Consider the following 20,467-nt stretch of genomic DNA (forward strand, 5'->3'; position numbering starts at 1 on the left):
CATAAGTTATTTCTGCTGTTCATGAATTCAATAGTATTTTTGGTCTCCAAGATTTCTATTTAGCACCTTTCCATGGAATCAATTTGTTTGGTAAATTGTCATTCATATTTTGAAAAATTTTGTCAGTTTTACCAATTTATTATTTGTTTCTCCATATCTACGTTAGTCAGTTTGATGAAAGTTCCACAATCTTTAGGATTATGTCATCTTTGAGCTTGTTGAGGTTCTTTGCTTCTTCTTGAACCATTTTTTGCATCTCAATTATCTGGTGTCTGATTTCTTCTCCATGGGCTCCCACTGGATCTGCTTTAGAACAGCTGGAAGTCTTTGGAGACATTTTTTTGCAGACCCTTGGTTTTTTATGTCCTCCCTCTCTTCCTCCCTTCCTTTCTCCCTCCTTTCTTCCCTCCCCCCCTTTCTGTGTGTGTGTATGTGTGTGTGTGTTTGAGTTTTGAGATGAAACAGAGAAAAGAGACTATGTTGTTGTTTTGAAGATCTCTTTAGTTATGTTCTGTTTTGAAGTGATATGCTCCTGGCTTTATTTGTCAAAAGATATTGTTTACTACTTCAAGCTATTTGATTTAACTGAGTTGGACCTTGTCACTCTGTTATAAGAGAATTTCTACTAGTTATAAAAGCATTAGCATATCCAACCATACATCAATCATAAACATTAAAACTTATTGTGATAAATTCCCCTTCTTTTAGTACACTCTTAGAGACTATGGGGAAAGAGGGAGAAAAGAGAAATGGCAGTGGGTAATGAATAAACACGAGGATGGACTCTGTTGGAATTATTCTATCCTTCCACATCACACTTTATCTCTCACCCCACCTCAGGGTACCTATTTTTCTCCAGTATCAATTCAGAGACGCTCGCCCTTGCTATAGCCCCCAGGCAGCATCTTCTTCCCCTGCCTTATTTTGGAATTACAAACTTAGTTCAGATTCCAAAGCCCCAAGTTATCTCAGATTGTACTTTCCCCTTTCCCACTTTGGCCAACTATCTCCTAAAGCCTGAAAGTTTTACCTCTTCAGTGCCTCTTTGATAACTCCTCACTTTCTTACCCCATTTCAGCTCCAATTTTGGCTAAACTATAACTCATGGAACTACTAAACAGCCCCTGACTAACCTTTCACCTTCCTATCTACCTAGTAGAAACTCAACTTAGCATTCTTCAGGGCAGCCTTAACCTGTCTTTCTGGTCTTTCAGCCCCAGCACTTCCCCTACCCAAGCTTCACCTGCATTGGAATGCACTTTGTGGCCAGAACACGTGGAGATTTTTCAACACCTTGAAGCACGTGCAACCCTTTCATCCTAGCTGCCCTCCATGCTTAACTCTGAGGAGGACTGCACTCTCAAAGCCTTGTCCACTCCCTGAGCCAGGCAGAATCCTTCCATTCTTCATTGAAACATCACTTTTCCCCCAGGTTTTAGGAGATAAGCCATATAATTTTTATCCGAGCTCATGCAGCTTTCCTATGGAGTCAAAACACAACTTCTAAATAGAAGTACCCAACTTAAACATGTTTTCTTCTTGTAACAGACCACTTGTGTACTTTTTTCATCACTCATCATCACCAAGGGGATACATATTATTGTCTTGTACCAATAAAGAGTATGTAAATGAAGTGGTTTGAAAATAGACGGCTTTAAGGTAGAATATTAAGTATGTTAAAACAGACTTTGAAATGCAGGCAAAATTTCAAGTTTTATGATAGATACATATAAGTTAGCCGGTGTTATCAGTGAAAGCTAAATAATTAAATCAGGAGAACTTTTGAGTAATGTTCTTGTGCTTTGGATGGTGCCGGAAATTGTATTTTGTTTTACTTTGTCCCTGATTCTTCTCTGTTAAATAGAGTTGATCAGATATACTATCTTGTAGTTCATAGCATGTTTAAAGCACTGTGATTGTTTCCAAAAAAAGAAAGATGTGTCAAACTTTTGTCCTATGACTTCTTATGGTTTAGCCTGCGCCTTCCTCATTTTGAGAAGAGGGAATATAAAAAATACATTCTACTTTTAAAAAAATTATCTCCACATTATCTTGACTGTTTCAGTTGTTCACCTGTAGCTTCAAAATGATCATGTATCCTCTTAAGTCATAGCTATCTCTGTCCTGCTACAGGTAGAAAAGATAAACTCCTTCTCCGTTCATGCAGCCAGCCTGGCATCGAAGGCTCCGAGGAAGGCCTGAAGGCACCAGCCAGCACAGTACACACCCTCTGCACACTTTCCACGTCTCCTCTCAAAACCTCCCGCATTAATTCATCCTGACGCTATAGTGAATGTTTGTGGTTTAACAGTCTCAAGATAGCTGGTGCCAACACTGAAAGCCAAGAGTAATGCTTATTCAGATGCTCATGGAAATTTTATGTGCTTTATTTCATACCTAACTCATCAGAAAGGCAGGATCTGAATCAGCTCACATTTTAATATTTTTAGCATTGATACCAGGCCTTCTATATGGCAGGTGTTCCGTGTTTATTGAATATATGAATTTTGGAGTCATTTTTAGTATCTTGTTCACTTTATATCTCTTAAATGCATGCTTTTCTTCACAAACGTTCACATATAAGCCCCATTCACCCTTACCAAACAGCAAGTTATTTGAGCGTAAGTTTCTTATAAAAGAATCCTGATATGCACAGAGGCTGACATTCATGTTTGCAAGCTCACCTTGTCATCTGGTTTGCCAGAAGTTGCAGCCACCCCAGCAACAGCGCTCTCTTTCTCCACAGAAACAGTGGCTTGCGATTTAGCCTGTCAGTGGGGAGAAAAGGTTGACAAGACCAAACACCTCTGAACAACTGCCACCAAGACCAAGAGTTGCAAATGTCATGTAGACCCGCCAGTTTGCCCTCTGGAGCGTTTACTAACTACCACTGCCCACGCTGCAATGCTGGTCACCTCCATAGCTGAACTCAGAGCCTACAGGGTCCCTATGGGTCCCACATACAAGTGAGTCAGGCCAGGTGGGCAGAGTGGTAGACCGGAGCATATATGCTAGGTGTCACAGCTCTAGTTGACTTTGCTGTGTGATCTCATTATTACCCTTCCTCTGATTTTTCAAGAAAAGCTACAAATTGGAGTTTTATATGAAATTCCCTAAACTTTAACTGCTGATAATTAATTAAAAATATTTGAACAATACTGTAAATCAAACAAGTACACATATAGCTGTATTTAACTGGTAAGTTTCAAGTTTGTGATCTCTGGAATAAAATATATGATGAAGTAGTTCCAGCTATTATCTTCTAAGTGATCTCAAAACTTTCTACTCAGAGATATCTATTCCTTTAAAAGATGACTACCATTAACTTTAAAATCATGAAATCAATTTATTTATTTATTTTTTGTCTCTATGAGTTCATGTTTTCTATAACAAGATTCTAAAAATCCTTCAACTTTTAAGGAAGCAGGTAAAGTCAAGTGCAGCGATGTGCACTTGAAGTCTCAGCTACTCAGGAGGCTGATACAGGAGGACTGATTGAGCCAGTGCGGGGGAAAAAAAAAAATGGAAAGAAAATAAAAAGCAGAAGATGATGCACAAAGCCCTAGCCCAGATAAGAGCAGTTCAAAGTCCCCTGTTTGGTAGACACCAGAGCCTGCTGCCTGGTAGTTATGGCTGTCATTGCTGGGCATTGTGAGAGAAAGCCTGACAGTCATTCTGCTAAGCCTGCCTCATGCCCTTTTCAGGGCCTCCATAAGCCCAAGTTGTAACAAGACTATGTGCAAAATCAATGAAATAACAGTACCAAATCATTATAGTACAGATAAGTATCTGGCATTTTCTCACAGATTCAACTACACACTGCAATGTGGTTTGGGAAACCAAGTCTTAATGGCTACTTGAAAATAGTGTTTCCATATCTAAGAACCTGTTTCATTACCTTTGGTTCTGTAGACTTCTCTGACGTCAGCTGCTCCTTAGATCTGGAAGCTGCTTTTTCACTATGAGTGGGTTTGCTTCCTACATCTGATGCATGCTGGGGTTGGCTTTTTGGCTAGAAGCACACAGGCATATGCTCATACGCACAGACCAAACATTACTAACAGTGGTATTTTCAGCACAATACTGAAACTTTTCTTTATAGAATAAGAGGCATTTATAATAGCTGTACTACTTGTGGTTTTCACCATGTGAATGTGAATTAGTGTGATATTAATGTGACAAAGTTTACTTTAGATACAAAATTTGAAATAGTGCAATTCCTCCCCAGAAAATTAAACAAGAATCACCTGAGAAACTTGTAAACACCGCTATTGCCACATGGTGGCACTATTTTAGCTGAAAACACCCCAAATATTTAGCCATCCAGACTCAGAATTAGCCTCAAATGGTGAGTTTGTAATTAAACTTTAACAACAATAAAAAAAAGTAACCTTATAATATCAAATCCTAAAGATAACTATTTACCTCTGCATGTTCCTTTGGCTTTTCTTCTTGGGATTTTTTTTCATGAACCACAGAAAGCTGTTAATTTCAAAAGATTAAAAGTTCAATTACAGTAAAGTCTACTGTTTTCCTGTTTCCAAAAAGTCTCAAGAATAAAAATTTCAATTAAATCATTCTGTCCCTTTCAGGAAAAGCTCACTGTGGTGCGGTTCTTTGGGATTAGACTAGACAAGTGCTATCTGGTCTACAGTAACCCACCAGCAGTCTCCAGTAATAGAGCAATAATGGAAAACAGTATTTAGAACAATGTTTTCAAATACACATTTTTCAAAGTTACTGGCTGTTTTTCATAATTCATGCGGATAAACTGGAAACTACAAATCTATCCACAAATATGTCAAATGATCAGGGCAACTAGGTTTGTTGACCTGAGATCCCACTCTAGAAATTAATTTTGGAAAAAAAAACAGAAAACCTTTATAAAGACAAAGAGTGCAGTAGTTTCTCCAATTTACTGATTTTCAAGGGATCTGCTTTACTACAGAGAAGATCATATCACTAGAGACCTACTTTACTTGAGATTTAGTAGAAAACCAAAAGCATTTAAATGAGGACTAGAAAACAACCTCCACTGGGCTGCTATGTTCTTCACTCTAGGATCCACTATGCAATTATGGTCCTCAGGGGCCACCAGGAGGCCTTCTACAAGGCCAGATGATCCTCACCTTTGATATCACAATGCCATACTCAATGGTACTTAAAGTACTTTAGCCTAAAGCACCTTGGTGCTCTCCTACAGGAAACTCTTTGGTCTTATCTATCTGCTTAAGCACTTGAACAAATAAAATGTAACATTTTATCAGAGAAACTTTGCTCTCAGACACTCTGGGATCTGCTCCCAGGTGGAGGTGGAAGAACTTCCTGTCTGGACAGCCCTGAATAAGCACAGTAAAAGAAACCAAGGGAAAGTGAGCACCGTTGCCTGAGTAACTGATAACCAGCTCCCCCAATCCACGTAGGACCACAAAGAAGAACCCAGCTGGTCTCTTGGAACACTCATCTAGGTGACAGATTCAGCAGGCTGATCATGCCACTATCTCAGTGGAACTGGAACTGGGTGCTCACTACTCTGTTTATTCTCCTTTATTTCTCTTGTTTCAGTGTTTTACAATTATTTCACTGTTTTAAAAAAAGAGATTAGAACAAAATGTCTTCTGAAATATATTGCTTTGTCTTGATAACAATATACATAAATGTCACTAACCCATGCAAAAAAGTAGCCCAAAGTTAATTTAATCAGTTTTAAAAATCCCTATACCATAGCACCAGTGTAGGAAACAGGTTACTAATTATTGTTTAGAAGAACCCAAATAAGCTACTAGAAGACTTAAATCACTTACCGTAGCTGACTGTGACTTCTCAGGTTCTGTTTTTACAGCCTAAATTAAAAAGAAGGAGGACAAAAAGGAAGAAGCAAAATATGGACATAGTTTACCAAGATTATATAAGATTCTCTGCAATTAAGTAAAAGGTGATTTTGATATGATAAATACAATTTGGGGTTGTTTATTGTATTTTGCAAATCATAACTCCTTAGAGAAACACTTCCGCACAATAATATTCTACTGATTCACTTGGCAATTTGTATCTTATTTCTCGCTATATGTGTCAGAAGTGTGAAAGATCACATTGTACAAACACAAAAGCCACACAAAGGTCTCCATCCTTCAAAGTCAAGGAAGGATCCTGTTTCTAAATCACTAACAGGGTCTTTTTAATCAGTGAACTTCTCACCTGGGATTTTCACTGGAAAATATGCAACAATGGGATGGTGACAAAATCGAGGGCACAGGGAGCAATGAAATACATTTTTAGTGCCAGGATGTCACTGATGGGTAGTTAGGCTACAGAATGTCCCTGATGTAGGCAAAGCATTGCAGAAAACTATGAGCTGCCATTATTAGCAAGTGCTGAGCAGCTGAGGTGGCCGTTAGTAAGCAGCAACGTGATGTCCTAGCACAGTGAACCATATCACCTGTTTTTTGTGTCTTTTCTTGTTGGGAGGATGGGGTTCTTCCATCTGTTTGCTGACTGGAATTGCCTAATATAAGAGCAAAGCCCCAAGTGTAATTTTATTTTATCTGACATACAAATAAGAACATATATAAAGAGACATTAAATGCTTATATCAAGATCCAGTCTACTTATCTGGTGTGTCCACTAATGCTTAGGTATATGTCTCTAAGAAGTTGCAGGGGTACAGATTTTAAGGCCCTCCTCAAATATTTCAGTTTGGGTTTACATTTTTCCAAAGGAGACTTCCATTAATAAAATTAATTTTTAATTCCTTTCCTTTCCTTCTTGGTGTAAAGGCTGTTTGAGCAATAGTTTTCTCAACCTACATTTCCAGTGTTTGGCTATGATCAAATAATCATAGGTGTTGTCACAAGTTTTCTGAAATTCAGCCAATATAACCTTTAGACAATTTTGCAAATATTTGGTGCACGGATTTTATTGTGCATATCACAGTTAGGAGTGCAGAGATCTAATCTAAAGTTTTAATAATGTTTATGAAAAACTGGTTTCAGTTTAGTATTTTACAGCATTTTACTCAGCTGCAGGTTACCTATGCAACAAAAGATAATTCCATAGAAACGTGCATCCATCGTTGATATGGGAAAGACAGAATATCAGGAGTAAAACTTAATAACATTTTATGAATTTTTTTCAAAGGAAAAGATTACAAAGTAGCCTACTGCTTTCTGCCATTTCTTCCTCTCTTTTCTATTTGATGGTATCAGGACGAATTTCTGTTTTTTATTTTATTATCTGAAGAGGTTGACGTCATTCTCTTAATTTTTACATCGTGTTCTTCAACACGCAGATATATGCTTCCTCACATAATGACTCCTTGTCAGAACATACACTGTTTAGGGGAAGAAAAAATTTCATGATTTAAGAAGTGTTTTTAAAGAAGTTTTAGATTTTGAATCCTTTCACACTGCATCCTTGTTAATGAGCTTCAATTTGTGCCACTGTATGCATTCTTTTTCTTTTTTTAACATGCAAATACTTCTTATTAAATGGTGAATGAGGGAAATAAGGCAGCTGATATTGCAGAGGTTTGAGTCTACTGATGGCTTCCAATTTGTAATTTGGCAATCAAGATTTTGCATAGGTGAATTTTATATCACATTTAAGAATGCACACTTACACACATAAGCAACTGATAATGCCATGTGCACTTAGATCAGCAATCACTAGCTTTGGTAGCAGTGATACTGAACATAAATGATGATGACAAATAATAACCAGAGCTTATTAATCACCAGGGGCTCTTGGAAGCTTTCCCTATGTCAGTTCACTTAGTACTCCTAATAACCCTATGGGCTATTATACCTATTTTGCAGATGACAGATTGAGGTTAAAGAGATTAAATAATTTCCCAAGATCACCTGCAATGCAGGTGGGTCGTGCCCTGCACTGCATGCACTGTCTTTCTTGACTTGGCCAACAGCAACTCATACAGTGGACCCTTGACTTACGAACTCAATTCGTTCCCAAGGGCTCATTGTAACTCAGGTTGGTCAACCGAAAGCTCAGACTCATCTATACAAGCTTCAAAGTCTCTCTCCTGGATCCAAGCAGATCTCAGTGTCCTTAGACACTGGCCCAGGGTTTCTCAATTAACCCCACACAGGAAAAGATGCCGTAATATTCCTTCCAGAGCTCTTTAAGGCTTAAATTTGAGACCATCTAGAAGCACAAGCGGCTAGCATTCAGGTCATTACTCAATACTTTGTTAGCAAGTCAAAACTAAAATTCTGATTGCAATTCAAGTTGTTCATATGTCAGGCCAGTCGTAACTCGATGGTTCACTGTACTGGGAATTTGCTACAAGACAGGAACTGCTCAGTGTATATTTGTTTCCTTATTCAGCCTTGTGAAGGAGTGCTATTATCATTTCTCTTCAAATTGTAGAGATAAGGAAATCAAAGCAAACTGTCTACTACCACAGCTGGTATAGAACGAGGATTCCAAGCCCAGACATCTGGCTCCAGTGTCCATAATACACAGTCTCTCAGGGATTTCACAGTGATTAGAAATCTTTCATTTTAGACTTGAATGTGAACACCCATTCTAATGTTCCAGGGACAAGAGATACAGAACACTGATCTACACACATCATGCCCCACCAGAGATAGCTCTTTATTTTAAAGGTATAGAATAAGACAAAGATTTGTCTTCAATTGGCACCTTTTCTCTGAAAGCTCAAAATATTAGGGGACATAAACTCATCCAGCTGACACTCACAAAAAGCTCCAAGAGAAGGCTACAGGATGACTGATGACAACAGTATAATTGAAATGCACCAAGCAAAGAGAATGGAGGCCAAAAGTGGTCCTGAGTCAGCCACTGGTGATACTTCATCATGTGCATTTCATTTTCGTGTCTCCCTCTTTTCTGTCTCCTACTTTCCTCCTTTCCCTTGGTTTCCTAGATCTGCCCAGAATCCTCAAGATTGACGTTTAGTGGTTCCTGCACAGTTTGCTGACACTTGCTCTAAAAAAATGGCACACCTGAAATGAGCACTGGTCTTCAAACGGAGACACAGTTAGACTCAGGCAACAGGATTGAAGTGAACCAAAAGAACAGAAAGGAGATCCTATATTTCTGGCTCTCCTTTTATCTTTTATTTTCAATCTTTATGGGTTGTAAGTTTAAGGAGATTTTTTTTTTTTTGAGACAGGTTCTCACTATGTAGTTGAGAATGACCTGGAACTCACTATGTAGGTCAGACTGGTCTCAAACTCACAGCGATCCTCCCGCCTCAGCCTCCTGAGTGCTGGGATTACAGGCGTGCACCACCATATCCGGCAAGGAGAATTTTGTTCTATAGATGCTTCTGTTAGTCTTTTAAAGTTATTTTATGAGTAAGACAGAATTGGGGGTGGGGGAGGTGGGAGAGGTAGCTCGATGGTAAAATGTTTGCTTAGCATGTGCAAGGCCCTGGGTTTGAGCTCTAGCATTGCAAAACATAGGACTTTTTAAAGATGAAGCTTAATATAAATAAATTATGACAGGTAATAGAATAACCATAGGTCATTTAATGTATATTTTGAAAACATTAAGAAATTAATGTAAATATAAAACATTAAAATACAAATTTAAATTTTAAAAAATTAAAGTAAATACTAATGATATTTATAAGAGCTTAGATAAATGTGTTTTCAGATATTGTAATATTGTAGTTTAGGAGGTGACCACAGTATTCCTGGTAGCACTAAATCATGGTGCTACATCCCCTGGGATGGGAAAGTAACATGGAAGACAGAAAGCAAAAACACTGTCCTACAGCAAATTTCCAGCACAGTGGGCCTTCAAGTTACGACTGGCCTGACATACAAACAACTTGAGTTGCAATCAGAATTTTAGTTTTAAACACTTTCAACAGGCAGTCTAATAACAATAAAGCAGGAATGCTTCTCAAAGGCACTGAAGAATACTGATTTATGAGAGGAAAGCATTTTGAAAATGTTCCCTCTTTAATCTATACTTTGAATTATTCACAAGAAAAAAAGTGTGAGACACAATAAAGGAGGATGTAAGGTAACTTCAGCCACCTCTCAGAACTAGACTTACCCTACATGACAATGCCAAAAGAGGATGCCCTTTTATTTTTCTTCTGAAATTCTAAGAAATAATTACAAGAATAAACCCCCAATAGAACTTGACAAATGTTTGCTAATTAACTAGTACCCTTCATGACCCAAATTCAGAAATTCCAAAAGGCACCTAAAAGAACCAGTGTGTTTCATTCATTTCTATATCCACTTCACGTAACTTTTCTTGTTTTTATATTTATTTTTGTTTCCAGAAAAATAATACAATTTTATCAAGAAATTAAGAATCTAGGTCCAGAGAAATGTACTTGGACAGATTATTTTCAATGCAAAACCTTAATCAAGTCAAGGACAAAAAACAAAAAGTCCCAAGCACGCCAGGTTGTCTACCACTTTCTAAATATTCTAAAACAATATTGATGTCCATAGGTGGTGTTCAAGGCAACATTAGAAGGAAGGTTGAGATTCTATAGAACCTCCAACAGTGGGGAAAAAAAATGTCATGGAAGTCCATGATGTGAACTTCCTAGGATCCCCAACTCATCTGTCAACCGTTAGTGTACATATTTGGTTTGCTTACAAATCAAACTAGAATATAATCAACTTAAAGTAGCATTCACCCAGGGTGACTCTCGAAGGTTCTTCATACCTTAGTCTCTGTGGGATTCATACTGGAAGGCTTGCTAGTTGCTCCAGAGGCCGACATCTAAAAAGAAAAGAACAAAAGAGAGATGCTGAGTGTTTTTAACCTTCGATCTACATTGTCCAACCTCTTCTATATCACCTGTCCTTAATTTTGCACCTTGATTTTACCTAGTTTATAGCACTACACCCACAAAAATCCACTAAATGGCGTTGCCCAGTATGTGAAAGTTTTTGTAATGAGATCAACTGGGTTCAAATTTGGGTTTTATTTTCACTAGATAATATTGGCAAGTTACTTAAATTTTCTGATCTCTAGTCTGTCACCCTCAGTTGTGCTCCAGTAGAGAACATAGACCTTGCAAGTTTATTATAAGACACTGTATGGTATATAACAGCTTGGTAAATGTTATTATAACTATTGTTAATGTTTTTTTAAAAGAAAAATGGACTTTACAATGACAAAACTTTGTTTAAATCCGAGCTTTGCCTATTACTAGCTCTGTGAGTGTGAGCTGTTTTCCTGATTAATAAAATGGGTCAATAATGTCCATTTTGGAGGTCTATAAGAATTTGCACTACCGTGTGTAAAATGCTTGACGCACCATGTTTATTAAATTACTAGCATATATTCTAACATATTATGCAAAACACATAAGGGACAAGGACAAACTTCAGGAAATAGATCTGAGGGGCAGAAATTGTCCTTTCAGTTCCATAGGATAAAGCTGAGTGACAGGGTACAGAGGAAATTGTGCTGTATTACGTCTTATAGTGGGTCTTCCCTGGAGAGGGGGAAATAACCCACAGTAGTAGTGCTCAAGGAACGGCCTTCTTAGGGACATGGGGTGAGGGTGGGCTGGGGGCGGAGTCCCGCAGGCTAATCACCTAAGCCATGGTAACACCTGTGTCTGTGGATCCTTGCACAGTACTGAATACAGTACTATTCTAGAATGTCACCTATCTTGATTGATAGTAACCTATCTGGTTGATAGGTTAGACACTATCATCTTTGCCAATCCCCACCCAGGCTCACATTTGAGTCCGTTATCTCAGGGATTCCATCTGGCTGGAGGAGCCTTCTTAAGCAACCAGCTGTCAGTTAACAGCTGCTGTCCTGCCACCAAAACCCGGAAAAGCCTGTAACGTGAACTCCACTCTGTCTCTAATTCCTGGCCCTGAGCCACTTCAGAACTGAGTCAGGAGGCAGTAAAAACCCATCTCTGCTCCTCCCTTACCTTCCCCCACCCACCATACTAGCACTCAAGGTACAGCCAGTACAGCCCATGGCCTATGACCAAATCACCTTCTCCACAGATCTCAGCTTATGTGGAATATACTGACGGTTATAGTTAAATTACCGTGATTTACAGATACAGTTGGTTTTATCACACGGGAACTGACCTCTTCCTGAGCACCCTTAGGCACCAATGAGGCACACCCTCACCAAACCCACACTCGCACATGCATCCGTGCTCTCCCCAGCTTATGCCAAACCTCTGCTCACCGTAGCAGCTTTTCTTACTCTCTTTGGGAATGTGCCAAGGTAGATTTTCCCCACCACTAAATTAAATTAATGGGCAAAAATGTGAAGCTCCACTATTTCCTTGAGATTACAATTTGTGGTGACTAAAAACACCTGCATATAGAAATAGATAGATAGACAAATAGATAGTCTTTCCACAATTAGAATTAGTTGTACAAATTTCCATCCAAACTCAAGAAGTTCTACTTTGCTCATCCCACTTACTCATCAAACATATAAAACCATCATAGAAGCCAAGCATTCCACATGAAAGTGCTTTTTAAACTGAAAATCTAATCTCTAGATAAACGTTAATGTATTATAGGCACCCAAATTTATTAAAACACTTGTAAAATCATATGGGCTTGAATTGCCCATCCTGCCTTATTACTTTATTAAACAATACCTGGAAGTGAGCATGAAATTCTAGAAAGAACTTTCAAAGGCCAACCAAGGACGGTGAAATCTATACGTATAAACACGGAACGAGGTGCAATGGGAGTCTAGCCGAGGCTGTTCTCAGCACAGATTCTGCCATACACGTTTGTCCCACACAAAGTATGAAGCAGTATGAAACTGGAATATGAAGCTGACTCATGGGGGCTGGAAACAAGGGTAATGATCCTACTCTACTGTTAACCTATTCAACTCCAGCCTCTTTTTTTTTTTTTTTTTTTTGGTACCAGGAATCGAACTCAGAACGTGGCGCTTATGAGGCAGGTGTGGTGCCACTGAGCTAAATCCTCAGCCTAGTCCATTGATTTTTGAAGAGGAAGAATCTTAGCAATAACTTTTATTATACAGGTTTTAAGCAGATGGGGAAAGTGACTCATGTTCAAGGTTCACCGCAGTCCACTGGCTCCACATGATTTATCCGGAACACAGTTTGTGCCAGGTTCTGTGCTACCTGCTGGGCATGTTCCTGACCTTGTGAGAGGTATCAACTGGTAGGAGATGACGGTAAAAAATCGCTCCAACAATTACTTGTTATAAAAATAAAATCACCAGCCGCAGAAAAAATGCAGATTAGGGAACCAGAGCTAGTGTGAGCCACGCCTACAACAGGTGATGCTGACTTACAGGTGATGTGCGGCTTACATGTGAGCAAAGGATGAAGGGGCATTACTCAGGCAGAAGGCCAGGGCGGGGCAGTGCATGCCCAAGGACCCTCCGAGCTGTGTCTTGGACAAGCACTGGGACTCGGACCATTTGATGTCTAAGCCAGTGGCCTTCTACTACCCTGTCTCTCATTCAGCTGCTCCTGCTCACATCAGGGCTGCTAGGTTTTAAAGCACTGTCATCAGTGTTCATATCCTAAGCAATCAGCACGGTAATTCTGACCAAAGTGCAGCTGCTACGGCACTTTCCTTCCCAAAGGGCCCAGGCAAATTCCTTAATATCCAGAGTTCTATCAATCATTTCTAAATTTGAATTGAGACAGACGTGAATCATAGTAACAAGGAGCAGGGAAGGGTGCCTCAATGAGTCACTCTCCATTCAAAAGGGGGAAAAAAAAAAAGCCATGAGCTAGGGGTTTCGAATACGCGGTGAATAAAATACAGCTATGGCCTTGCAGAGTCCAGGGAGACAAACACACATCAAGTAAGTTTAGAGAACCACTGCGGCTGTCTACTGGAGGCAGGAAGCAGTCTCGGGGTAAACAAATGGCTGAGTTCAAAGTTTTTCAGGCCCATCTCAGGCAACCTTGCTATAGTGTCAAGATTCAGTGAAACAGGGCCCCGGATTTAGCTCAGGGGTTCTGCCGCCTGCCTCACGAGCGCCAGGACCCAAGTTCGATACCCAGTAACCTCCCTCCAAAAAAAAAAAAAGAGTGAAAAAGATTCAGTAAAACAAAACAATACTGATAGGAGACTAGTGGCAGTCTAGAAAAAAATAATTTAATTCTGTGCTTCACCAACACGTCTTATTTTCTTGAATAATTAATACAATATCTTTAAGTTTGCTTATTTTCTACAGGAAGAACTTTGGAAGTGTGTCATAATAGAGGTGTAAGGATAAGATGATACACTTTAAGATACGTGGAAAATGCAAATGGCTTTCTTTTTTTCCACCCACATTTTTAAAAGGTCTCCTAGACTCCAGACTCAGCTCTCCAATCCATTCTGAGATTAATCTTCACTCATGCCATTCTTTTCCGTATTTCACCCTAAACTAGAACCAGCAATGACTTTTGTTGTCCACAGAAAAGCACAGAAATCCTTTCTCTTGTAAAGCACCCCAGTTTCCATTATTAACCTCGCAGCCTGATGCAGAACCTCCAGTCCAGACAGCCAACCCGTTCCCACTCATCTTTCCAACTATATTTTTCATACAAATGTCACTGGCTGGTATGCTTCTCCCCCAGAGTACCCAAATGCCATGTGCTCTTTCCTTAAAGTATGTCTCACCAGCTCCTAGCCTGACATCATAACTTCTGCATACCTCCGGCCAATACTCCTGGGCAGGACGAGCTCACTGCTCCTAGCACCTCATGAAGCTCTGTGAATGAGTGACCTCCTCCACCAGCGTGGCCCCTTTTGAAAGAGCTGCCTATTGAGCATGCATGCCGACCTCCAGTTTTCTCTCCTGCTGGTCTCTATTCAGGGTTTTTCCATGCATCTGCAGGGTGTCTATGAGACAGTCTCAAGAGAAGCAAGACCTAGGGACAATTTTAACCTCTTGCAAAGCTGGATGGGAGTGGGGAGGGTTCTGAGCTCTCCCTTGCAGGACCTGGGAAATGGACCAAGGCAGGAGGGTAGAGTTTCCATAGAAGTGGGCTCCTAGAATGCCTACACATCTATTCTGTTGCCATTAACCAATCGATGGAAATCGCATTCCCTCAGCTCTTTACCTCCCTATCACAGCGCTAAGTCCTTTCATTTCTTGCATGGTTCCTAAAAGACTTTCAGCTTCTTTCCAGGCAGTTCCAGCTGGTTCATTGGAGTTCTCACTACCTTGTGTCCAGCCCCTCAGTCTCGCCTCGATCACACCCCTGGTCTCCAGGTAGCTTGGCCGAGAAAATGTACAAAGAGCGTAGCCTCAAGCGCATCAGCATTTCACTTTCTCATGCCAGGCCTTGCTTCCTTTCCCCACACCATCCCTGGCAGCAATCCCGGATCCTCTTTCATGCACCTGGGTGTACCTTTATTTGTGGAGGGTTGCTAAGAACGCCAGGCTGACTGTGTGGACTCTACTCTCCCAGTTGATAATCCATCAGCAGTTTCTCCGTGAATCACTGACTGCTTTCTCTCCCCTCGTTGGCTCCTGGGGCAGTAGGAGGAGTCCCGGGGTCTCTCACTATAGCCCTGCCTTGTTGGTTTCTGGAAACTTTTCCCACTTATTATATTCTTCTCCATATTCTTTACAGACACAAACACTCACACGCACACACACACACACACAAACGGTCACTCACACATTCTACTGGTGCATATTGGTTATACAGATGAACAGGTATCGTTTTGGGGGATTTCAAGGTGTATAATGTGCTTTGATCACACTCGGACCTCTATTACCTGCCTTTACACTTACTCCTCTTCCCCCGTTTCCCTTCCTCTTCTTTCTACTTCCTTGTCACCTTTTTTAGGTTCCATATATTAGGGAGAACATGTGAAATTTGTCTTTTTGAGTCTGCCTTATTTAGCTCAACATGATAACCTTCAGAGCCATCCCTTTTTCTGCAGTGACAAATCTCACCCACCAGCCTTTTCAGTCACCCTAATTCAGGACACTGCTTTCTCCGCATAAGTTTAGTTGTTTTTTTATTATATGAACAATTCATTGTACTGTATCAATAACCCTTCATCATTTCTGGACTACATTACTTTACTTTAAAAAGAAGAAACTGAGAAAGATCTAGGCTTATATTCCTGCTTTAGCACTTATTCATAACAATTAATCTCAGAGAACCTCAATTCCCTTCACTGTAAAGTGGATATAATACCGCCTGCTCTGGATTTGCCCTAGGACTGCACCTGGCTTCAGGGGCACTGCTGGCTCCAGCTCTCTTCATTTTTCCTTTCGTTTCTATTGCCACAGCCATTCCTGGCCTATTGCCCGCCACATATATCTGGTTTGCACCGAAGTCCTTCTCATAGTCTCTGGGCTTGGTTCTCTCCCATTCCCACACCTACCCCCTTCATCTCTCAATCCTTTCTGTCCGTGGCTGCCTGACTAATCTTTTGAGATTAATGGGTAGCATGTTTTCTCATAGATAAAAGACTGTTTCCCACTCTGTCCTGGATAAAGTTAAATGCCCACTGCCTGTTTTTTAGATTTTTCATTCTTTGACCTATTTACCCAACTGTGACCTATTTCTGTCACTAAGGACCCACCTCCTGTCACCCTTCCACCCAGGATGGGGTCCTTACTTTCTCATCAGCACCTCACCGACAGCATAACACACTGGGTAAGAGTGCGAGAGGGGACAGTGACGCCCAGACTCACCACTGAAATACAGCTGACATTTGAGGCATGTACAACCTCAACGAAGTTGCTTAACCACTTTGTACCTCAGTTTTCTCCTTTGTAAAATGGGACAGGTAACAATTCTCATGTTGTTTAATTGTTTTAAAGAAAAGTAGCTTAATGTATGTGAATCAATTATAACAATGCTTGACAAGTGGTGAGTGCTGGGCAACTGCTAATTATTGCCATCATCACCACCAGGTTCCTTTCTACCTCTGAGCTTCGCATCTTGCCTTTGCCATGGACAAGGAAGCTTCTTCCCTGCTCAAGTCCCAACTGTCCCTACCCTTGAAGATCTGACTCAAGATAGAATGCTGGTTGACTGAGCTATACCACTTCTGGGTATCTTCCCCAGTGACATCATATCACAGTGACACATATGTACTCATGTTTAGAGCAGTAAGACTCCTAATTGCTAAATCTCAAAGTGGCTTATATGCCTGTCAACAGATAACGGCAAAGAAAATGTGGTATTTTTACACAGTGGCGTACTACTTGGCTATACATAAGCATAAATTTAAGTCATTTGTAGGAAAATGGATGCATCTTGAAACCATAATGCTAAGTGAAATAAGTCAGACACAGAAGGTTAAATATCACATGGTTTCTCTTATATGAGAAACCCAAAGTATAAATAATTTGAAGAACAAAATAAAAGATAGGTAATAGAAATCAGGAAGGTAGACACTGCGGAGAGGGGAAGGGGATTTAGGGATGGAGGGGCTTGAGAGGGAGAGAAGAAGGGAAGTAAGAAGGACTAAGATGCAATATATGTTCTAATTCCCCATGATGAGATCAGCGTATTCATTACGTATCACAAACATACTACTAAAAAGATACAACGCCCATAAATGCTGTAGCTCATATTATTTTCCCCACTCTTATAAATTTGTTCTCACTTGAACATTTACTCATATTTCTGCATTAGAGAATTACCGAGCTTTTTTGAGGCAAATATCATCATGTCTAATCAAGGAAGGTATGAATTTACCAAGAGGCAGGGGATATTTCTACTCCCTACAGTGCCTGCCATGGTGGTTCGTGTGTGGAAGCAGAGAACTCAGAAAGCACCATTGCTTCAAATTTTGTTCCTGTTTTCTGCAATTCAAGTTTCATTCAAACAAAGAATGAAATCTAGCTTTAACACCTCGGTTTTTATTTTAAGCTAGAATCAAGAACACGGTCAGTCAAAAGACTTAAGTTTTAGCCTCGATGCACTCTAAGGAGCCTGACTGTTCAGGATGCTGGGTACACTGAGCATTCGGCTTTGCACCACAAGAACCCCATACACCACACAGGGTTGCTGTGAAAGTCAAGTCAGACACCAAACCTCAGGGCAGTTTGGATAAAATGTGGAACAACATTTTATAAATTAAGAAAATCTGACAAATCTGTAATTTATTTTTAAAGTTTAAGATGAACTGTGCTAGATGTATAAGGAGAAAACAAATAATTTGTTTATGAACCATAAGCAGGTTCGTATTTAATAACACATCTTGAATAATGAAAGAAAAGAAATTGTGGATGTAAAAAATTGCTCTCTCCTCATAAATAAAGCAGAACATGAGCCCCATGAGAGGAGGCAGGGCTGACTCAGTTGCTATAGAACTCCATCCCCACGATTTTATACTTAGTAGTTTCTTTACACATATTTGTTAAACAAATGTATGAATTTGTACATAAATTAACACTAGAGTATTTTCTGATTCTCTCTATTCAACATTGTATGGGTTTTATTACTTGATCATTCAAAATTTTGCCCACAGTACAGGTCAGAAAACTGGTTAGGGTAGCATATTTTAAACATCTCACCATTTATATCATTATTGACACCACTAGGGAGTTGTACAACTTAAAAAAAAATACATATACACACAAAATCCCTGAACTCCTCTGGTGAGACACCTGTAACAAGCAACAGGCACTTATCAGGGGGCTTTCCTAAGGAAAGTATTTATATTCTTTATAAACAGCATTTACAGATCCACTACAATGCTGATTCATTTCTTCCTGTGATGAATTATTCACTTCTTGAATCGAATATTCAGATGTTTGAGTTTGTGTACAAACATGTCACAGCATGACACACATTCTTGCAATCACTCTAATTATTAATCATAATAGGAGACCTGAGATGGAGTCACCTAATGAAGTACAGACTTTAGTCATAACAGAAAGCGTGGCTCTGGAGAGAGATTAAACAATAGAGTATCTGTGAACCAAGTTGAGCCATCGCTAAAGAACATGGCATTATCTGGCAGATCTAGCCAGGGTGCCCACCTCAGAACAACGGTGTAACAAGTTTGATGGGGATTAGCATCTAACATACAGTGTCACATTGTAGTTGAAAAAGAGACAGAGCCTTTCTGAAATGTGGGTTTAGACGATGGTTAGGAAAAGCTTCATAGAGGAGACAGGAATTCTTTACCAAGTAGGTACGAATATTGTAGTGCGATCAACAATTAGGCAGGGACTTACAGAATATTCTATGTGTCAGAGACTGAGACAAGTGTCATACGTATAAGAATTCAATCAAATCCTGGGAGGCAAACATTATTATCTGTACTTTGTAAATGAAAAACAAAACAAAACAAAAAACAAAGAAAAAATGAGGTTTAGAGAAATGAAAGGACTTTCTAAGATTACATGATTTGGATTTGAATAAAGACATGACAATAATGCCCATTAAATTTTTGCTGTAATACATGGGCCTCCATCATTCAAAATTAAAACAAAATATTTGGGTTCTACAAAAATTGCTCATGGATTTTGGAATGGACCCTCGCAGGTGAGCAAAAAAGCTTAAGCAAGAGTTAAAGGTAAGGATAGTCCAGAGTAGCACTGAAGGAATGCTACGGAATCAGGCAATCTGAACACCATCTGGGGGAGATCCAGAGATGACTGCAGCTCGGCTGAGTATACTGTGCATTTATGAAATATGCTTAAAGAGACACAGAAATTTAAGATAGAAATAGACTGCCCAAACTCAACTCGCTCTGGGAGTGGAGTACACATGAAACTTCACCTCTGAAAATATGTGGGCAGGCCTCAAAACAAACATCCAAATGTTGCCTGGCAACTGAGATAATAGCCACAGCTGATCTGTGGTCTAAATTCAAGTCAGGAAGACTTGAGAATGTTTGGCCACGCCCTGGGAGCGAGATGAGCTCTGACAATGGTCCAGCCCAAGTGCCCAGAAAAACCTAAGTCAGACTTTCAGTCCCACAAGGCAACTGATTCATTTGCACTGTTGTGCAAACTCCAAATTTCATGGGTGTATGTGTGTGTGTGTGTTTGTGCTTGGTCTGTGCTAACAATAATTATTGTATAAGCAAGGAGGAAAGCAAACCACACAGCCTAGATTCATCATTAAAGAACAGAAAAGCAGCTGAAATTATGTTCAAACTTCTAAGAACCCTGCTTGCCTTTCTTCATGCATGAAATAATTATGTTTGACCTTTGGCTGCCCAAGAGATGTCAGACCTGCAAAAGTCAGCCTACTTTCTTCCTTTGGTCCCTCCCACAGAGAAGGCTTATCACGCGAGGATTTACTTTCTCTTATGAGGCAAGGAATTCCAGAATGGCAGAGCAGGCAGGTGGCTACCACTGCCTTGAGAAGCTGCACCCTAATCTTACTTATCTTTCACAAGAAAATTTAACCTTATTTTACGTTATGGCACTTTATTTGAACTAAATGCATGGTTAGTTTATGCCCATGTTCTAGGCAGTAAGAGAGATCTTTGTAGCAAGAACACAATTTTTTACAAATCCAAACCAGTTCTGAGTTCATTGAAAGCATATTAGT

The 20,467-nt window shown here is 39.8% G+C and overlaps 1 protein-coding gene across 6 annotated transcripts in view; it reads right to left on the reverse strand.

Moving 5' to 3' along the window:
• The window catches only part of Cast (calpastatin), a 118,844-nt gene that overhangs the window by 44,495 nt on the left and 53,882 nt on the right, over positions 1 to 20,467 (reverse strand). For 4 of the 6 annotated variants that reach the window (XM_010621846.2, XM_010621848.2, XM_010621845.2 and 1 more), the window contains 6 exons: positions 10,678 to 10,734; positions 6,440 to 6,505; positions 5,805 to 5,843; positions 4,426 to 4,482; positions 3,899 to 4,012; positions 2,685 to 2,768 (listed from right to left, as the gene is read on the reverse strand). In XM_010621846.2, the coding sequence (XP_010620148.1) occupies positions 2,685 to 2,768; positions 3,899 to 4,012; positions 4,426 to 4,482; positions 5,805 to 5,843; positions 6,440 to 6,505; positions 10,678 to 10,734 (417 nt within the window). The remainder of the gene's footprint in view (positions 1 to 2,684; positions 2,769 to 3,898; positions 4,013 to 4,425; positions 4,483 to 5,804; positions 5,844 to 6,439; positions 6,506 to 10,677; positions 10,735 to 20,467) is intronic. The other 2 variants (XM_010621847.2, XM_010621850.3) reach the window with 1 other exon arrangement.

Source organism: Fukomys damarensis, unplaced genomic scaffold (assembly GCF_012274545.1).
Source record: "Fukomys damarensis isolate Sample0158 unplaced genomic scaffold, DMR_v1.0_HiC HiC_scaffold_3, whole genome shotgun sequence".
Classification (NCBI taxonomy): Eukaryota; Metazoa; Chordata; class Mammalia; order Rodentia; family Bathyergidae; genus Fukomys; species Fukomys damarensis.